We start from the raw sequence: 18732 nt of genomic DNA, 5'->3' as shown, positions 1-18732 counted from the left end.
GCGTGGCCATGACTGTCCCCATCGGTGGCGCGCGTGGACGCGGTGGTGGCCTCTCCCTGCTGCTTTGCGTGGGGACGCCCCGACGCAATGCACCCCCGAGCCCTGGGGAAAGCGCGGCGGTGCCGAGCAGGGAGCAGAGCCCTCACCCATGGCAGCAGCCCCGTACCTGCCCCCCCCCCTTACCTGGCCCAGGTGAGCACACCTGGGCGGTGACGGGCAGCCCCGGCCACCAATGGGTGCGGAGGAGGAAGGGCTGTGGCCACCAATGGGTGCGCAGGGGACAGCCCCTGCCAGGGCTGGATAAGGCCCGGAAATCCCAGTTAGCCCAGTGGGAGTGGGGCTGTGGTGCTGGGCGAGATGCGGGGCAAGGACGATGAGTACGACTACCTCTTCAAAGGTGGGTGTCCTGTCCTGCCTGTGCAGCTCTGGCCATGCCTGCAATGAGCTGTGCTCGGTCTCAGCCTGCCACGGGCACTGCTTTTTCCATGCAGCACCCTCAGGACGGAGCTGGAAGCCGGGGCTTTGGCTTGTACTGGGATATACTGGCTCCCAGTGCTGGGGATGTGGGGAGGGCTTGTTGGGGTGCCCCCCTGTGCTGGGCGGAGGGGTGGTGGGTATCGGTGGTGCTGGGGCCTCAGGGTGGAGGCTGAAATGCTGCCGTGGTCTGAGGGTTTGCATAGAGCTGGTTTGTGGTCCTAGTCCTAATTAAAGCAGCTCGTTACTGCTGTGGGGGGAGCTGGGAGCCCTCACCTGGGTGCAGCACCCAAGGGAGGGGCGGCCGAGCCCGTGGCAGGGTGCTGGTCCCTGGGTGCAGCCCGAGGAGGCAGGGGCGGTGGGGAAAGCCGGTCTGCGTGGCACTGCGGGTGCTGTGCCGGCGCCCGAGCCCCTCCGAGCGGGTTTGGGCGCTCCCCTCTGCGCGGCTGGGCTGGGAGGAGCAGTTCTGCGGGCCGAGCGAGCGATCCCAAGAGGAAAAACGGTGCCGCTCGCCCGGCTGCAGTTAAGGAAAGGATCCAGGGCTCTGGGGTTGTCCTTCCCGGTGCCGGTCACGGTGTCACCTCTCCGGTGCGCAAGCGGGGACGGGCTGGGCCCTTGGAGGTGTGATGTTGGTTTTCCTGGCTCTGGGATCCCAGTGTCCCCGTGGAGCATCCCCATCCGAGCCACCCTCCCCTGCGCACGCCGGGTCTCCCTGCCGTTAGCAGCTCTCCCCTTGCACCGGCCGCCATGCTGTGGCTGGAGCGGGTGCTGGGGGAAGCCAGGGGACAGCTCGCAACGTCACAACCTCCCGAGCAATAAAAGCTGGGGAGGGAGGGAGATCACCCGGCGGCCGGCCCTGAGTCAGCCGCCCTCCGCAGCCCTGCCCCGAAGGCCCCGAGTAATTCCAGCCACCGACACGACGGTAGCCCCTGGCTCCTCGCACGCCTCCCCTGGCCCCTGCCCAGGAAAATCCTCCTCTCTGGAGTTATTCTGGGACCCGGCGAGGGGGAAACTCTGATGCGGCCGGAGCTGGGGCATGCCTCGGAGCAAGGCTCCTGGGCAGGAGCTCCTCCGGCTGGAGTCTCCTCCGCTTCTCGCCCAGCGTTGGGCCAGCAGCGCAGCTCTGAGATGGCCCCGGCGCGTTGTCCCCCTGGGGTGCCCGTCCCTTCCCTGTGATCCTACAGGAGCCAGGGCTGCGAGCAGCTCGGCACTGGGCTCTGCGTTCCCCTCCTCGGACTGGCGGTGATCTCGGGAGTGCTTAAAAAATAAGTAGAACTCAGTTTTGAATGCAAGGTCTGCTCATCCCTCCCAAAGTAGGAGGAAAGTCCAAGGGAGACGCAGTGTTTAGGGGCACGGCGCTGGGCCAGCGCTCTCCGGGGTGGGATGGCTCGGCTGAGACCAGCTTCTCCCCCTGAGAAATGGGAGGTGGTCACCGCTCGCAGCAGCGCTATCCCGATTCCCGCTGAGACAGGAGCATCGGCTGCCTTCTCCTGTTGCAAAGCACGATGCAAACTCCAGCTGTGCTCACAGGAAAGCCCTCGGTGCTGCTGGAGGGGCTTGGGATAGATGAGAAACGGCCCTGGGCACGGCTGCTCCTTGGACACTTCCTCAGGGCCCCGTGCGGAGCTCCAGGCTGTTTCCATCCCCAGCTCCGGGCTGGGACGTGAGGCGTCAAGGCTGTTCCACCGGCGCTCGCGGGACGCGTGCTCTTGTTTTAAACAGCTCATGCTGCGTGTTCAGAGGCAGCGAGGACTGAGCCAATGTCAAATGCTTTTGTGCGTGGGGTGGGGGAGGCTGCTCGAGTCCCTCTGGTCCTTCCAGCTCGGGGGGATGGCGCTGAGCACATACCCCCCTGCATCCCCTCTGCCCTGGAGGCTGCCGGAGCCCTGCCCATCCGGCCCCCTCCTTGCATCCCTGGCGTGGTGCAAAGCTCGCAGGGGCACAAGGAGGTGCCATGGCCGTGCAAAGTCAGCGTGTGGCCGGCCCGGGCTGGCTCTGCCCCTTCCTCCTCCCCAGCCTGCTTTCCTAAGGCTTTCCTATGCCAATACTTTTTTTGCTGGCTGCAGGGGTGATGCAGCGTGGCACACTCGTGCCTCAGTTTCCCCTGGCTGTACTTAGTGCCGTCCCCTGGCAGCCAGGGCTCTTGCGGGCACCGGCAGCGCTGCCCTCCTGTCCCCGAGCCACGGAGGCGCTTGGGGCCGGCGGCAGCAGGAGCCCGGCGCTGCCGGGATGGGGGATGCGGCGGTTGAGCCGGAGGAAGCGGCAACTTCCCGTTGATTAAACACCAAGCCCAGACCAAAGCGGCGAGGCTCAGCAAGCGTTAACGAACCTGGCTCATCGCTGGCCTGTATTTTCCTACCGGTTTGTCCAGGGTAGCCCAGGTCCTCCTGGGCCTCCACGTAGGGCGCAGCGGCTCTCAGCGCTGCACCCTTCCCTCTGTTGCCAGCCGCCCGGACGCGGCGATTGCCAGCAAGGCTCCGGTGCCTCCCAGCCGCCCTCGGCGACGGCAGGGAGCTGCTCCGCAGGCTGTTGGGCTCCCTGGAGCAGTGCTGTTTGCTGGCTGCCCTGCGACGAGGGTTTTGGCAAGAGGGTGGCTACGTCGTTGGAGGCTTTGCATCCCAGCCCGTGCAAGGAAGCCAAGGCCCCGTGAGCTGGGGCTGATGGGGATGGGGTTATCGGAGACACGGAGCAATATCCTTGGAGGACAGTGGCTGCCGAGCCTTGAATGAGTATAGACGTGTCTTGCTGCAAAACCCAGGCAAATCCTGCGGCGTGCTTTGCAGCCCCGGTGAGGAGCGCAGCAGGGTGGCATAGCCACTGGTCCCTTGCTGGTGTTGCCGCTCCGGTGTGGTCCCTTGCTGGTGTTGCCGCTCCGGTGTGGTCACCGGCTGGTTGTGATTCCAGCCCTGCTCTTGTCTGATCCTGGGGGGGGAAGTGTCCCCGAGCTTGGTCCCACGAGGGTGGGTGAAACAAAGCGGGCCGCGTTTGAGGGCACCTGGAGAATGAACAGAAGAAGGGGAATTATTTAAAAGAAAAATCAAACCCTGTTGAGTCATAAACTCAACAAACTTGATAGGGGAGCTGCGTGATAAAGTCTCCCCGGAGCCTGTTGCACCAGCTTTTACAGGAACCAGCCAGAGCTGGGGCAGGCAAAAAAATGCCTTTAACAAGCACGCAGGGACTTCCCGGCTCATGGGCTGGACCAGCAGCAGCGGAGGAGGATGATGCTTCCTTTCAGACCAGGTCTTTAAGTCCTCTCGTATGGCCTCGGGGCCGGAGCTTGGGCTGGAAAGAGGAGACCCGGTTCTGCTTGGCCTCCCTGGCCCGGCTGTCTCCGCACAGGTCCTGGCTCTGATTTTCTGCCTGGTTTGTGTACGTGGGGGCATGCGGTGCCTTCCCATCCCCGCTGCTGGGAAGGAAACCTCCGGCGATGTCCAGGCGACGGCAGGAATTTGCTTGAGGGGTGTTTGCGGGCAGCTGCGGTGCCACCGGGACGATGGAGGCTGCAGCTTCTCCCCGGGTGAAACGGAGGTGGGGTCTGGGGTGGGGGCGGACGGGGAGCTCCTCCGTCCCTGCCGCGCTGGGCTGCGGGGCCCGCCGGGATGGTCGGCATCGCGGGATGCAGATGCCTTCACTGGGCGTGCGGGGGGGCTGACGCTGTGCTTGTGCCCCCCCAGTTGTGCTCATCGGGGACTCCGGGGTGGGGAAGAGCAACCTGCTCTCGCGCTTCACCCGCAATGAGTTCAACCTGGAGAGCAAGAGCACCATCGGGGTGGAGTTTGCCACAAGGAGCATCCAGGTGGACAACAAGACGGTGAAGGCTCAGATCTGGGACACGGCCGGGCAGGAGCGGTACCGGGCCATCACCTCGGCGTGAGTTTCCTTGCTCCCCACCCGTGTCCCTCCGGCGGGGCCCTGCTGTGACCCTGTCCCCTCGCTGTCCCCCAGGTATTACCGGGGGGCGGTGGGAGCTCTGCTCGTCTACGACATCGCCAAGTACCTGACGTACGAGAACGCCGAGCGCTGGCTGAAGGAGCTGCAGGACCACGCTGACGCCAACATCGTCATCATGCTGGTGGGCAACAAGAGCGACCTGCGGCACCTGCGGGCCGTGCCCACCGACGAGGCCAGGAGCTTTGCAGGTATCTCCCCCGCCCGGCCCATCCCGGGGCAGCTGTAGCTCGCGGCACCCGCCTGAGCTCGCCCTGTCCTTGCAGAGAAGAACGGGCTCTCCTTCCTCGAGACGTCTGCTCTGGACTCCACCAACGTGGAGACGGCTTTCCACAACATCCTCTCGGGTAAGGGGCAGCCAGGAAAGGGGCAGGGAGGGGAGCAGAGTTGGTTTCGGCCGTTGTGTCCTCTCAGGACGCCGCTGGGGACCCTGGCCGTACGTTCTGGGGTGGGATCCTGCTCCCCTGGATGGGGAGATGTGGGCATTTGCACCCCTGGAGCTGTGGGTTTTGGGAGGGGGCAGCTCCCCCACTGAAATAGCTACTTAAAGAATTTTTTTTGGCCTTCTCTTCCCTCTCTGCCGCAGAGATCTACCGCATCGTGTCCCAGAGGCAGATCGCTGGGCAGCCAGAGTCGGAGTTCGGCCCCGCCACCACCATCGAGCCCATCCGGGTGCTGCCCACGCAGCAGGAGGGCAGGCAGGCACCCTGCTGCCAGAACATCTGAGCCCCCCGGCTGCCCCCGCCCTGCCACCCCGCCGCCACCCGGCACGTGCTGGCGGCGTGGTTTTCTCACCCTCTACCTCCGTTTGCCGCGGCTCTCCAGAACAGAGCGGGCTGGCGGCTGCTTCTGTGTGCACCATCATGCTGCCTGTATGCTGCTCTCCCTGTGTTTTATGTAGGACCTACGCAAATAGCAGGGGGGAAAAAAAGCATCAGGGGCTCTCCCCTCTCTCCCTGTGGTTTGGGACGTGGCATCCCCTCGTGTCCCTGCTTCCTCTGGCCCTGAAGGCGCAGTCACCGGGTGACTCAGGGTGGCACCGAACAAGCCCGAGCATCGTGACTCCCGTGTTTGGTGCCGCATTCCTGCGGCACCCCTGGGTGCAGCCCTTCAGGGCGGGGTACGGAGGGGGACACGGGGTGCACCCTTCTCTTGCCTGGTGAAGCGAGCGGCAACGGCAGCCGGTTGCACCCAGCCCTGCCCCTTCAACACCCAGGGCTGGGTGTGCCTCGGGGTGCTGCTGGGGCGGCTGTGGGACACCCCAGCGGGGGGGTGACTCCCTGCTCCTGCCCGCAAGCACCCTGGGTTTCATGCTGTGAGCCCTTTGAGGGCAAAACTGCACTTTTTCCCCTGTTGCTCCAGCTTGGGGGGCCTGGAGTAGGGACCGGGGGGGGCCATGTCCTTGGGGGAGCCCTGGGGAGGGGATGAGGGGGTCCGGGGCTTCGGGGGGGGGGGGGGGGGGGGGTGAGGGCAGGGATGGGCTGCTGAGGGTGGGCACCGGGTCCCTCCGCATGCCTCCCTGTGCGGCGGCTGGTGCCAGCGCCCGGGGTCCCTTGGCTCCGGCCTGCGAGGAGCCTCCCCCAGCGCTCGGAGCGGCTCCACTCGCGTTTTGCCACTGGTGGCCTGGGGACGTGGCTGCCGCGAGATGGGGCGTCTGCTGCACCCACGGGGTGACAGCGGCCCCCTTCCCCTGCCCGGGGACGGCGGGGCCCTCCCAGGGCGGACATCACCCAGGGTGCTGGGACAGACTGGGCTGAGCCCAGTGCCGCTGTCAGGGGGTGATTGGCAGGTGTCAATCAAGAGGGGTGCAGGCGCTGCGGTGGCCTTCCTGGGACAACCGGTCCCTTCCCATTAAGCCCAGTGCGGGAGCGCGTCCCCCATTACAGCGTGGGGTTTTTTGGGGGTGCCGCTGTCTCCGTGGCTGCCCCCGGTCACCCCATCTCACTTGGCTGTGCCAGCAGGATCTGTGCCGGGGTCTTGCCTCGGGGCGCGATTTATCGATGAAATAAGAATTTGGGCAAAATCCCCAAATAAAGTTGCTGCTGGAGGTTCTTTCTCTCTCTGCCAGGGTCCTTCCTTGAGGCCAGGAATCGTGCCAGCTCCGGCCCCGCGCCTCTGCCCGCCTGGGCGCGGAGCAGCCGGGCAGCATCCCCAGGCGATGCAGGGGATGAAGGGTGATGCAGGGGATGAAGGGTGAGGGAGGCGAGGAGGAGGAGGAGGGGCAGGGACGAAGGAGTGACCGTAGCCCGGGCAAGGGGCTGTCTTGCTGGGAAGCTGGAGGAGAGAGCTGGAAATTCAGGATCAGAGGGGCAGGTTGGATCCTGCTGCCATGGCGCAGGGGGGCACGAACCGGGCGCGGAAACGGCTGCGCCGCGTGGGTGCCAGCCCCGTTTGGGTTGAGGTCGCCCCTTTTTATCCAACCGACAGCGCAGCCACCCCGGCCCTGGCAGCAGCTTAACCTTGGCTTGAGCCAGCCCGGCGCGGCACGTCCCCGCGCCGCGGCACCGCTCTGTCCCAGAGGCAGCCTCAGCCCTGAGCTGGCCAGACCCATCCTCGGCCGCGTCCTTTTTGCGTCTGACCATGGCTGGAGGCTGTCCCCAGGTGAGTGACGGTGATGACTCCGCCGGCCGGACTCTGCCCCGTGCCCACGCCAGCCGGGAGAGGCACGGCGATACGCAGACCAGCCGCAGAGCCGCCAAGCGCAACCCCCTCCCGCACCACCATCTGCCCACGCCGAAACGCGGTGCCAAGAGGTGATGTCAGCCCCGCCGCCGGGAAAGGTGGGCGCGCGGGGGAAGGACGCTGCCCCCGGCTCCGCAAAGGGACAGGGGTTGAGCCAAGCGTCCCTCGGGGCTCGCTGCCGTCAGATGTGCCATCCAGCCAGGCGCTGGCATGGCCGCACGGGACGATGAGGTCATTTAGGCTCATGGAGACGCTTTCAGGCTCGGCAGCTCAGTTTTGTTCCAGGTTTTCCAGCTTTTCTACGATTTCTGCTGGAATGAAGGGTGAAACAAGGCACAGGTTTGCACACAAGGCTCACGGACCTGGGACCTTGTGGCCACCAGGACCGGGAAGAGCAGCTGGTGCAGGGGAGCCGATAGTCTCGCAAATGAAACTCCTTTGCTCTCGTTAACCCCGAGAAGCGGCGCTGAAGGCGCGAGCGAGCCGGGAGGGGTGGCAGAAGGAGGTTACGGCCCCGCCGCCCCGGCGCTCAGCCCGGCCAGGGGCCCCGTTCCCAACCAGACCCCCCTCCTAAAGCCTGAACAGACAGAAACCAAGAGCAGACACCAAGTTTCTTAAGTAATAATACTTTAATAAAATTAAGTTCTTAATGTAATTTAGCACATTTAATACATTAACCCTTTCCCTTCTTTGTTTTCTACAAGTTGTGCAACATCATTATTTTAATTTTTTACTTTATTTTAATTTTTTTCCTTCTCCCCTTATACTATATGCCTCAAAACTCAGACAACGAGCCTAACTCTACTTCTATGTTCGGTTATATCTCTCTCTCAGGCCTTTATTTTTGCGTAACGCCGGAGAGATGAAAATACCTGGATGGAACATGTGATCGGTTTCCAATAGTAACAATCCCGACTACAGGTTTCCTATGACGTTAAAAGAAAAGAGAAAAAAAAAAAAAAAAAAAAAAAAGGCAAACACAACATAATAGGGAATGGACTTTAAATGGAAGGGCCACACAGTCAGGACGGCCGGGCTAACGCCGGGCAACTCTGTGGCTGGCTGGCTCAGCGCAAGGTTGGTAGTACCGTGGAGGAGGACCGCGTGATAGCACCCGGAGCCGTGGGAAAGCGGATACACGCAAACTTGTACAGCGTTTTTGAGCGAGGACGAGAGAAAGCTAAGGTGGTCCTGGTCAAGCAAAAGCCATGAAGGGCTGGCGGAGGGCTGCGCTCCCCTGGAAGCCGCTGCCGCTGCGTGGGCATCGCCGGGATCGGCTGCCCGTGGTGCCCGGTGGCTTGGGTTTCGTTTTAGCTCGCGTCTCACATGGGAAATCCCACCGGAGCTGCTTTGCCAGAGTCCCAACGGCAGCAAGCTGGAGCCTGGATCTCTTTGATACCGGGGCAGAGCCGGAGGAAATCCTCTGCATCCCCAAAGGCTCCCGACCGACCGCGCCGTCGGAGGCCCGGGGGCGGCTCTGGGCATCCCTGGGGATTTCCCTGGCTCGCCTGGGGCTGGGATCAGAGTCGGCTCCGTGGCACAGCAGCGTGAACGGGCTCTGCAGCGGCCACGGCTCGAACAGACCTGCTCGTTTGGGATTCATCAGCGCTCGTGCCCGCTGCCTTTCATGTTTGCTTAACACTGCTTTTAACCCAGGAGCAAATCCTCAATTGCGAAACAGGATCTGGCCCCTGTTTTGTTTTTTTTTTCCCCCTTTTTTTACGACTATCTTGAACAGAATTCATAAGGAAAAAGGAAAAAAAAAAAAAGTGCTGATCGTTTCACAGACGAGCAAAGCAGCCCGTGACCGCGTCTCTCCGTCCCAGCTCCTGGGAGCGGAGAGAGCTGCGGCCACGACGCGCTGCTCTGGCTCGCCACTCCGTTTCTCTGCAAGTTGTTTCAAAAGCATCTTCGCAAGACCAGAAAACACATTCTGCCATCAGCTGCCCGGTAAACCGGTGCCACCGTCGGAGGGTGACTTCATTTTTTATCCCTGCGCAGACACCAGTGGAACAACTCCAGGTTTTACATTAGTGTCACTTTACTGGGGGTGACTTTCAATTTGCTCCATTAGCAGCCCTGAAGTGACGCTGGAGCGGATCCAGCGGGAACGCCGCAGCCTGCCAGGGCTGAAGCGACTTCAGATTCCAGTAGAGTAACCCCATTGAAGCGGGTGAGTTACGCGGGAGCAAAGGCAGGAGCTGCCCGACCTCCGCCGTCCCCAGCCGGCACGGCACGGGCAAAACCGAAGTCAGCCCACCACAATTACGGCTGAATTTTCCACCGGGTCAACCGACAGCAGAATGTGACTTCGAGTTTCTACAGTATGTGAAAACCCAGAATAAAATACAGAGCTTGCTCCCTAACATCCTAGAAAGGTTTTTGGAAGAACCAGCCCATCCTGGCTCCGCTCCTGCCGGCGCTGACACCAAGGGCACCTCGCTGCGGGCTCGGCAGAGGCAGGATGGGATCCCACTATCAGTATACAAGTTACTATAAAGTGCATCCACTCTCCAGTCCAGGGCATCACTGTACAATGTCAATCACTGACTCTTCTTCAAGTATCAAAACTAAAAAAATGAGGTAAAACAAAAATGAAAGAGCAAACAGGCCGCCTCGCCCCCCCCCCCTGCAGGGAAGGACCGGGCGCTTGATTCCACCAAGCACGAACCCCTCCGAAAGCGCGGGAGACATCGTGCCCTGCTTTCCGAAACCTCTCCGGCATGCCGGGGAGGGTCCCGTGGAGCGATCTCTGATTCACAGTGCTATACGCAGAAACCGAATGAGAACTGTCTTCGCTTCCTGGCCTAACCTATTGCATGGCTTTGCTGAACGAATGCTGGTAAGCGGCTGCCTCGTCCCACCCCAGAAGCAGGCGCGCCGTCCGCGGGCAAGGGAGCGAGGGGCAGCCGCTGCGTTTCTCGAAGGCTTTGGGATCCTTGTGGATGCTCCTGAACTGCAGGACATCCCTGGGTTCGCTACGGCTGAGCCACGGCACAGAGGATAGGAGCAAAAGCTAAACCCAGAGGTAACCACCTTTCATGAGTGTTTTCTTCGCAACGCTCTGCTTCTCCAGTAATAACGGAGTTGACGCTAGGTCATTTATTTTCGAGTTATAGCATGTAAACGGTGATTTTGGTGCAGCGAAAAGCAGTCACCAACACTCCAGAGAAAAGTGCTGGCCTGGCTCTGAAACGCAAGGACCAGGGTTTAACCAGGTGGCCGGGAGCGCGGGGCTCATCCCGCCCCACCGCCGGTGCCAGGGCTGCGCTCCCCCGCCCCGAACCGCCCAAAGCGGATCTGCCGTCAGCGGAAAAGCTTCCCTCCGTGCGAACGGACCCGCCGTCCGGCCTTTGCACCTGAACGCTGGTCCGCCAGCTCGGGGAGCCGCTCGCTCCCGCTCTCGGCACTGCAAGGACTCGGGCTGCGGAGCCCGACGCGTGGCACCGGCCGGGAACAGCCTCCTCCCTTGCTTCCGCAGCCGAAAACCAGGCGCTCGCCACCAATGTCACCCTCCCGAGAGCAGGACGGCGTGGGGTCGGCTGTCGGGAAGCAAGGCTGCGGGCTCGGGGATGCGGCGGGAAGGACCCCCCAGGCCAGCAGAGCCTTTTGCAAACATTTCGCCCGCAGCTCCAGCGCTCGAACCCGATGATTTGAGGCTGAGCAATAGCTCCCTTAAGGGAGCACCCGGCACGGCAAAAACACCCAACAAGCCAAATTTGGCATCTGGAAAGATGCCAGTTGCTAAACAAGCCAGCTCATCCCAAGGCGCGCATCGTCTCCCTGGTGCAGTGCTTCCTCACCGGGTCGAGATATAACCAAAATAAGAAAAAAAAGAAAAAAAAAAAAAAAAAGGGAACAAACCAACCCTAATGTCCTATGTCTCCTGCCCGGCTCCGAGGGCAGCAAGCCTAACTGACGGGGCCGCGGCGGATGTGCCGGAGGAGCCCCACGCCTTCGCACCAGCACCTCGCTGCCTTCGAGCTCTGTCCGTCACGTTACAGAGGGGAGTTGATCCAATTTTCCTTTCCTTCGCCATCCCGCCCAGGAACGGTCCCGCCCGTGCCGGGGACCTTCCGACACCTTCAGCGCTTGGAGACGTTCGGAAAGCAAGAACAGCGCGAGAAAAGTCACGGCAACTTTTCACGTTTCTTTTTCTGAAATTTCACGCTCCGAGCCCGAGGCCGGAGGTCAGAATAAGGCAAAAATAATGGCCTAAAACTTTCTTCTTTTGTTCAGTGACTAGCCAAATCTTTCTATTTTTATTAAAAAAGCAACATAAAAACCCAAACTTATCTTTTTTAAAAAAATACATATTATTAGATCCCTTTTTTTTTTTTTTTTCTTTTCCCCTCTATAAAAATAACTTCAGGACTTTGATTGACAGAAGGTACCAGTCGGTGTTCTGGTATTTTGTTAGGCTTTCGTTCGTTTCTTTGTTTGCTTCAGAAAAATAGTACCAAAAAAAGATGGAATTTCTGGGGAAGTTAAAAATGATAGCTGATCTTGGTTACGAGTTTATTTTACATTCTGCTCTGTCTGGGATCACTTGGATCTACTATAGATTAAACAATATGGATAGCATCTACTATTTGAACTAGTTAATTTTATTTTAATCTTTACTCTAGGATTATATGAAATAAATTTGAATGTTTATTATTATTAACTTTTTTTTAATACCCATCAACTCAAACTTTTTTTTTTTTTTCTTCTCCTTTTTGGTTAAAAACAAACAAACAAACAAAATCTTAGTTTAAAACGCTTCTTTGAAAGGCAACAGAGCAGAAGCGTCCCCCACCTTCCTGCTGCTTTGGGAAGGGGAGCGGGACGAGGGCCGGCGCCGCGGCGCAGGTACGGGACCCCCGCGCTCCCCAGCCCACGGGGAGGTGGAGGGTGCTCAGCCCGTCTGCAAAGCAGCTCCTTGGGCCAAGATCCTGCAAAATAGGGATGTGGCTGGAGTTAAGCGCATGCTGAAGTGCTTTCTTGGATTAAAGCACGTGCTTTGCAAGCTCAGAGCCTCAAAAAAGGAGCACTCCGCTCGCTCCAGGCTGTCTCGGACGAGACGTGCCCGTGCTGCCTTGGGGGGAGCAGAAGGGATAGCGTTTACCTAGCCGGGACGGCTCTGCACAAGCGGCCTCATCCCCTGGCTGCTCGGAGCACCAGGTACAAGCCCAAAGCAGCTGCAGGAGGTCCTGCACAAGCCCTTAGGTCCAAAAGGACGACGGTGGATGTTTGCAAGATCAGGCCTGGCCTGAATGCTGGGACAAAATACTCCTGTCCTCGCAGCCCGCTCAGCTGCGGAAAGAAACGGAGCCAAAGCCTAAAGGGAGGCAACGGACGGCAACCACCACCCTCGTCCGCAGAGCAGCCCTGCGGCACGCTCCCGGCCCGGGGAGGTCCACGCTGGCGGTGGCTGGTGGTCCCTCCCGTCAAGGCTGCGGGAAGGACCGTCAATCCTCTCGCCGCCGCCAAGAAGCGGTTTTGGACAGGGCTCTCTGAAACCCTGCTGTGAACCGAATCAATGGCAAAACTCTCCGCCGGCTCCCCGGGACGGGACAGGGCTGGGAGGAAACCGAGTAGGAGGAGGGCTGGAGAGGCGAGCAACGCAAGCTTTGCTTTTTAAGAGCGTCCAGCCTCCTCCCGACCCCCTGCCCTCCCCAAAAAACCCACAGCGGGAGCAAAGCATCGTCACCCGGCGCCTGCCCCGGGCGGCGGGTAGGAGCCAGAGCCCCGGCGAGCCCGCGGGCGCAGGGGACGAGCCCGAGTGCTTTGCCGCAGCGGGGCCGGGGCCGGCGCTGGGCGCTGCTGCCGAAAGACCCCCGAGCCGCGGCCCGCAGGGTTTCGGCAGCCGGGGCCTGATCCTGCCAAGCCGTTTCAGCGCGCTCCGACCTCCAGCCCTCGCGAAGGGATTCGCCAGACAGAGCGACCACAGGACGGGGGCTTCGAAATGACCGCACGGCCTTTGATTCATAGTGGTTTTTCTCTTCTACTTCTCTGGATTTTAATGACCTTTTTTCTTCCTTTTTTTTTTTTTTAAATACATCCAACTGCATTAATTTCTTATTTCTGGAAAGGGCTATCTGCACCATAACTATCACCTTTTACATACACACACGCACACACAAAAAAGGAAACATATATTAAAAACACTTTTTAAGCAATACTCTGGATACAAATGTATTTTTTAACCTACATATATTCTAAACCTTCTAAACTTTTAAGGATCACTTTATCATAAAATAAAATATCCTTTTTTCTTATAATAAATTACCTAATAAAAAGTATTTTTATTAGCCCAGTTCCTTGCTACATTTACATGTAATAAATGCATTTATTAAAATAGAATATTAAATTATAAAGAAATGTTCTAATTTTAAAATCTTAGTCTTTTTTTCCCTCCTCTCTCTCTCTTTAAAAAACACCAGTAAATGCATCAAAATAAACCCTTCAAATACCAAATAAACAGGTTGGAGCATTTTGATTTAAGAGGTTCACAATACTAACAGTCTGAGCCTTTGTACGTATGGAGATTATTTTTTTTTTTAAGAAAGAAAGAAAAGAGAAAAAAATAATAGATATCCCTCCAGCTGAAAAATACTTTTGCAAATGGGAGCTAGGACAAGATATTTTTATAGTATCTCCTCATTAAATATAAATCCAATTTTGGTTCTTTTTTTTTCTTTTGTTATGTATTATAATACATACTATTCTCTATATAATTTATGTCGATGAGGATGACTTCACAGCATGATATTACTTTACCCCTCCGTTTCCCTTTCTTATGTTTTGTCACCCTCTCCCCCGCATCGTCCCTTCTCCAGGAGCCCCTGTCCCCGCCGCGGCAGCTTGCAAACACCGGCCGAAGACGCGTCGGGTTCTGGGGGGCCGCGGCAGAGCCGTGCCGCCATCACCCCGCAACTCCCCTGCCGAGCCCCCCGCTGCCACCCGTCCGCTCCCTGGTCACATCTCCCCGCTGCGCCAGGACCGGGGAGCCCCCGCTCCCACAGCCCCGGCGCCGTCTCGGCTCTGCCCGGGAGGTCACGTCCACAAGGAAAGCTTGCAGGATGAGTCTCAAATTCAGCAAAAGCACCGGAGCCCCCGCTCCTCGGTTTCAGCAAGCGCCGAAGTCGGCTGCAGTTTGGCAAAGCACGTGCGTAAATCCCAGCGGCGCGCCGAACTGGGGCGGCTGGCACCAAGTCGGTCCCGTTTGCTAGGTCCGCTCCGTCCCCCCACGGGTCTGATCCTGCCTGGACCTGGAAGCCTCCTGCTAACAGCTCAGCACCTTCCAACGCAGCTATGCTCCGAGCCCCCCGGGTTTTTGGGGACCTGCCCTCCGTCCCACCGCTCGCCTGCCTCACAAAAGCGCCTCGACGCAGCTCAGCCCTGCCGCAGGATGAGTGCCCAGGGGAGACCGCCACCATTCACCCGGGCACGGCAAGTCACAGTCGGGTCCTCAACCGGGTCCCCAGCCTGGCTCCACCATCCCCACCGGCAGATGGAAACACCGGGGAACAACCCGCTCCGAAACCAGCAGCGTCCATCGGCACCGGGCCACCCGCGAGGTCCCATCCTGCAAGCACGGCTGCTTCGCTTTACCCCTGCCAGGAGCCGGCCCGATTTTGGTGGGCCGCTCGCTCGTCGTAAAGTCAAGCCCCCGTGTGATTTGCAGGACGGGGAGATCTTGAGGACCAGGCTCCCTGCAAGGGTTGTGCTGCTCCTAAACCAGAGGGAGGGCGAGCCGGGCGGCTCGGCGAGACCCGGCTTCGTGCGCCGCGTCCCCCGGGGCGCAAGTCGGGTGCCCCGTATCGATTCAGCACCCCGACCGGGTTATCCCAGAGTCCTGGGAGGGATGTTTAGGGCAGTCGAAGCTAGCGAGGTTTCTCCTAGCTGGTTTACGCCGCTGTTCCTATTGCAAGGTCGGTCACCCGAGGCATCCCTGCGGGGCGGGAGGGAAGGAGGAAAGCGGACCCGTGCGCCGGGAACCCTGCTCGCACCTCGCTGCAGAGAAGGGCAGGGTGCAGGGAGGAGGGGTCTGTCTTTAGTTAACGTTATTGCTGGTGAATTAGACCAACAAGCCATTTTTAGTCACCTATCAAGGAAGATACAAGTCAGAGCAAATAGTTAAGGTCATGGGCATTTTTCTTGTTTTTTGTTTTTATTTTTTTTTTTTTTAAGATTTTTATATATATACATATATTTAAAAAGAGAGAGAAAAAAAAAAAAAAAAAAAGTTACGCAAATTTGTTGTTTAAGCCCCGCAACCGGGCTCCCCTAGGATGCCAAGAGGCAGGGCCCGGGACTGCCCCTCTCCGGGTGCCCGCGCCGGGCCGGGGAGCGGCGGGGGCCGCAGCTCTCCCGCACTGCCCGAGCCCCCCGCGCAGCCCCCTCGCGGGCCAGAGGTAGCTCTCGGTGCGTTTACAGCGCCTGGTTTTTTTTCTTTCTTCCAAAGTTGCTACATCAAAATATGGAGTTGGGGAGGGTACGGGGGAAAGCAGGGGAAAAGGAGAAATCAAAATAAAAACAGGGGCCGAAATACTTCTATTCATTTTAAACTAGAACTGCTACATCAAGCTTTCTTTTAATATATATGTATATGTATATATATATGTATATATATATATATATAAAGGTTATTGGAACTGAAGATTTTATTAAAGGCCAACTTGGAGACTTGAGTAGGAACCTCGTCTGCAGAGAGGGGCGGACGTGCCGCTGCCTGGACAGACGGACCGCTGCCTGGACAGACGGACCGCTGCCTGGACAGATGGACAGCCCCCCTCCGGTTCCGATCAGCAAGCATGGACGTTTGTTTGGGTCATTATTCCTTTTTTTTTTTTTTTTTCCTTTTTTTTTTCCTTTTTTTTTTTTTAAAAAGAAAGGTTTTATTTTTTTTTCTCTAACATTTTTCAGCATGCAGGAGGCTTTTACATCGTTTTCGCTTGTTGAGGTAAGGGAGGAGATAAAAGGAGCGGCCAAGAGCCCCCCTTACCTTCCCCCCTCCCCACTCCCTAGGGTCAGTGCTAGAATAGGTCCCCCCCACCCCAGGTCCCCGACACGGGTGTCTCCTTCCCCCCTCCCCGCTCCCACCCACCTCTTCACAACCTGGCATCAAATAAAGACATTGATCAAAAACTTGCTCACATTACCACGAACAGACTTCACTCAGCCAAGAACGACTAGTCAACTCAACTAACATATCGGCCCCGGGGGACTCGGCCAGGGAAGCATTTGCCGTTGCAGTTTCCAGCTAAATCCCCTCCGTTACCAACACGAACATTTCCGAACGCCCCTTCGAAGGGTGGTTGGATCCCCCCCCGCCCGCCCCCGCCCCCCAGCTCTTGCCCCAACCACTCTCTCGACATCAGCGGGAGAATTTTGCACAAGGAACGGTTAAAATACAACCCCGGGGTGGGGGGACGGGACATGATGGAGGAGGTGGTGTGCGTGGGGAGGGGAGAGGTTACTGCCCGGAGAACAGAAATGTTCCCCCTCTCCCTTCCCCTTCTTTTACTGGGACCAAACCGAAGCCAGATTTTCAACGAGAACTGGGCCAGCTTTCGAAAGGATGTGGCCAGAGGTGGCCAGGGCTCTGAAGCCTTCGCCGAGGCCACGCTTCCACGGGGGGATGGCTTTCACATCTGTGCCCTGGGACACCACCGGGCCGTGGAGGCTTTGGGAGTTCGGCCGGAGCAGGGCTGGCCAGCACCCCCGGCCCTCCGTCGCTCCGCGGCTCCCCCACGGCACCCACACCGGCGGGTCCAAAACCGCGGCGCCTTCCCCCGGGAAGCGCTCGCATCCCGACCCGGTCCCGGTGCCGACGGCCGTGCGCACCGCAGGGCCGGGAGAACCAAGCGGCCGGAGATTTCTTAAAGCTTTGGGGAGGAGGTGAGTACAAATTCGACCTGACAGTGTCCCTTTAGCACAGCATTTTCTTTTTTTTTTTACTTCTTCCAAAACATCAGCATCCACTACAGAGCCTAGGAACGTCGTCCACCCCTCCATCTACCTCTTGCCCCTACGTACTATTTTACCGTTGATGCAAAACGGTGGAGGCCCATCATTTCACGCCCCTCCACCCGATATCTGAAGATCGAAAGTGGATCTTTATCGACGCAGAGCACCGGAGCAGCCCGCCCCGAGAGTGGCAAGCTCAGCCTCTCCTCCGGTGGCCGAGGATGGCTCGAGCGGACCATACCGGGGTGGCAGGCAGCAACCGGGAGCAAGCGGCAGCAAACTGAGCAGAAGAGGGGATGTTCCCAGGAACATTATTACGATGAAAATAAAGTCTCCTGTAACTGAAGGGAAAAAAATATCTCAGGCGATTTTTATTTCTTTTTTTTTTTTTTTTTTTTTTTTTCTGCTGTAGAACTGTCTCTGCCAAGTTGTGAAACTTGTTGGTTCAGTTCTAAATCAGGGTCCAGGATCTGTGAGCAGAAGTCGAGGGGTAGGAAACGGGGAAGCGGTGGTGGTGGGAGAAAAATTATATATATATAATTTTATATACACATATATATATATATAGGTGCTTGATGAGTTAAGTGCCTATATATATACATACACATATATTTATAGATAGGTATACTGGTACTTGATCGGTTAATCCAACACACATCTTTACCATCACAGCATTTTGGCATCCAGAGACCGGTTGAACAAACCTGATGATGTTCAGATGCTGGCTTGCATCTCGCGTGCATTGGCACAGAAGCCAGATTCGAAGCCCATCCTCTCCCACTTCCCAATGGTTTAAAAAGTATCTGATTTAACAAAACCAGGAGTCTTGAAATGATTAAAGGATGTTCAACAAGGCAATTTTTTTTTTTGTTTTGTTTCGTTCTGAAAAAAATATAATATATAAAAGTGGCCAACCTCAGGAAGATCCAGGTAAAGGACAGCTGAAGAGGTTTTGGTCCATAAAGAAATACTTTTTCTTCTTTTTTTTTTTTTCCCCCCACTCGGTTTTGGGTAACAAAAGTTTTGGTCCAGTTTAAAAACGACGACAACAAAATTATATATATAAACTCGGGGTTTTTTTTTTTTTGCTTTCTGTTGGGATGCATGTTGGTTTCCTATGGGCTCATCGCCTGTATTGCATGATCGTCTTTCTTAGGTTTTGGTGCGATATATATATTTTTTAAGAAAAGAAAAGCACAATGTTACGTGTGTGCGTGTGTGTGCGCGCGTGCGTGTTGTGTGTAGCTGCAGCTGGCATCGCTTGGAAAAAAGGATGAAGAGTGAAGTACGGAAACGTGGAAGTCGATACACTCCCCCCATGGATGGGAACTCAGGACTGCTTTTGAAATACCCTGTTAGTGACTCCTGATTCGTCTGATGAACAAATCCCTGCTCGGATAAGGAAAAAAGAACAAAGTTCCAGACTCCACGGTGGCTCAGAATAATAAAATAAATGCTAATCGCCCAGTGTGATTCCAATAGGTTCTTCCAAACCTTCTTCAGTTTCACCGGCGTCATTTTTATTTCTTCATCTTCTTTTTTTGATTTTCTTTTTTTTGTGGTTTTTTTGTTTGTTTTTTTTTAGAAAAAAAGGAAAACAATAAAAGTTCTTTAGCTGCTGTGGTTTTTTTTTTTTTTTTTGTTTAAATCTTTGAGGTAATACAGTTGTGC

The 18732-nt window shown here is 57.2% G+C and overlaps 1 protein-coding gene across 1 annotated transcript; it reads left to right on the top strand.

The window, feature by feature from the left end:
• Positions 1-357: 357 nt before the first annotated feature.
• On the top strand, positions 358-5151 carry LOC309600771 (ras-related protein Rab-11A-like; the record flags this gene model as incomplete). The annotated part of the gene is made up of 5 exons (XM_082333356.1): positions 358-397; positions 4152-4347; positions 4423-4616; positions 4692-4772; positions 5012-5151. The coding sequence occupies 5 exons, from the start codon at positions 358-360 to the stop codon at positions 5149-5151; spliced, it is 651 nt and encodes a 216-aa protein (XP_082189482.1).
• Between the last annotated feature and the right edge of the window lie 13581 nt (positions 5152-18732).

This window comes from Platalea leucorodia, assembly GCF_965183815.1.
Source record: "Platalea leucorodia genome assembly, chromosome: 24".
NCBI lineage: Eukaryota > Metazoa > Chordata > Aves > Pelecaniformes > Threskiornithidae > Platalea > Platalea leucorodia.
This window is presented reverse-complemented; position numbering and strand designations above follow the sequence as displayed.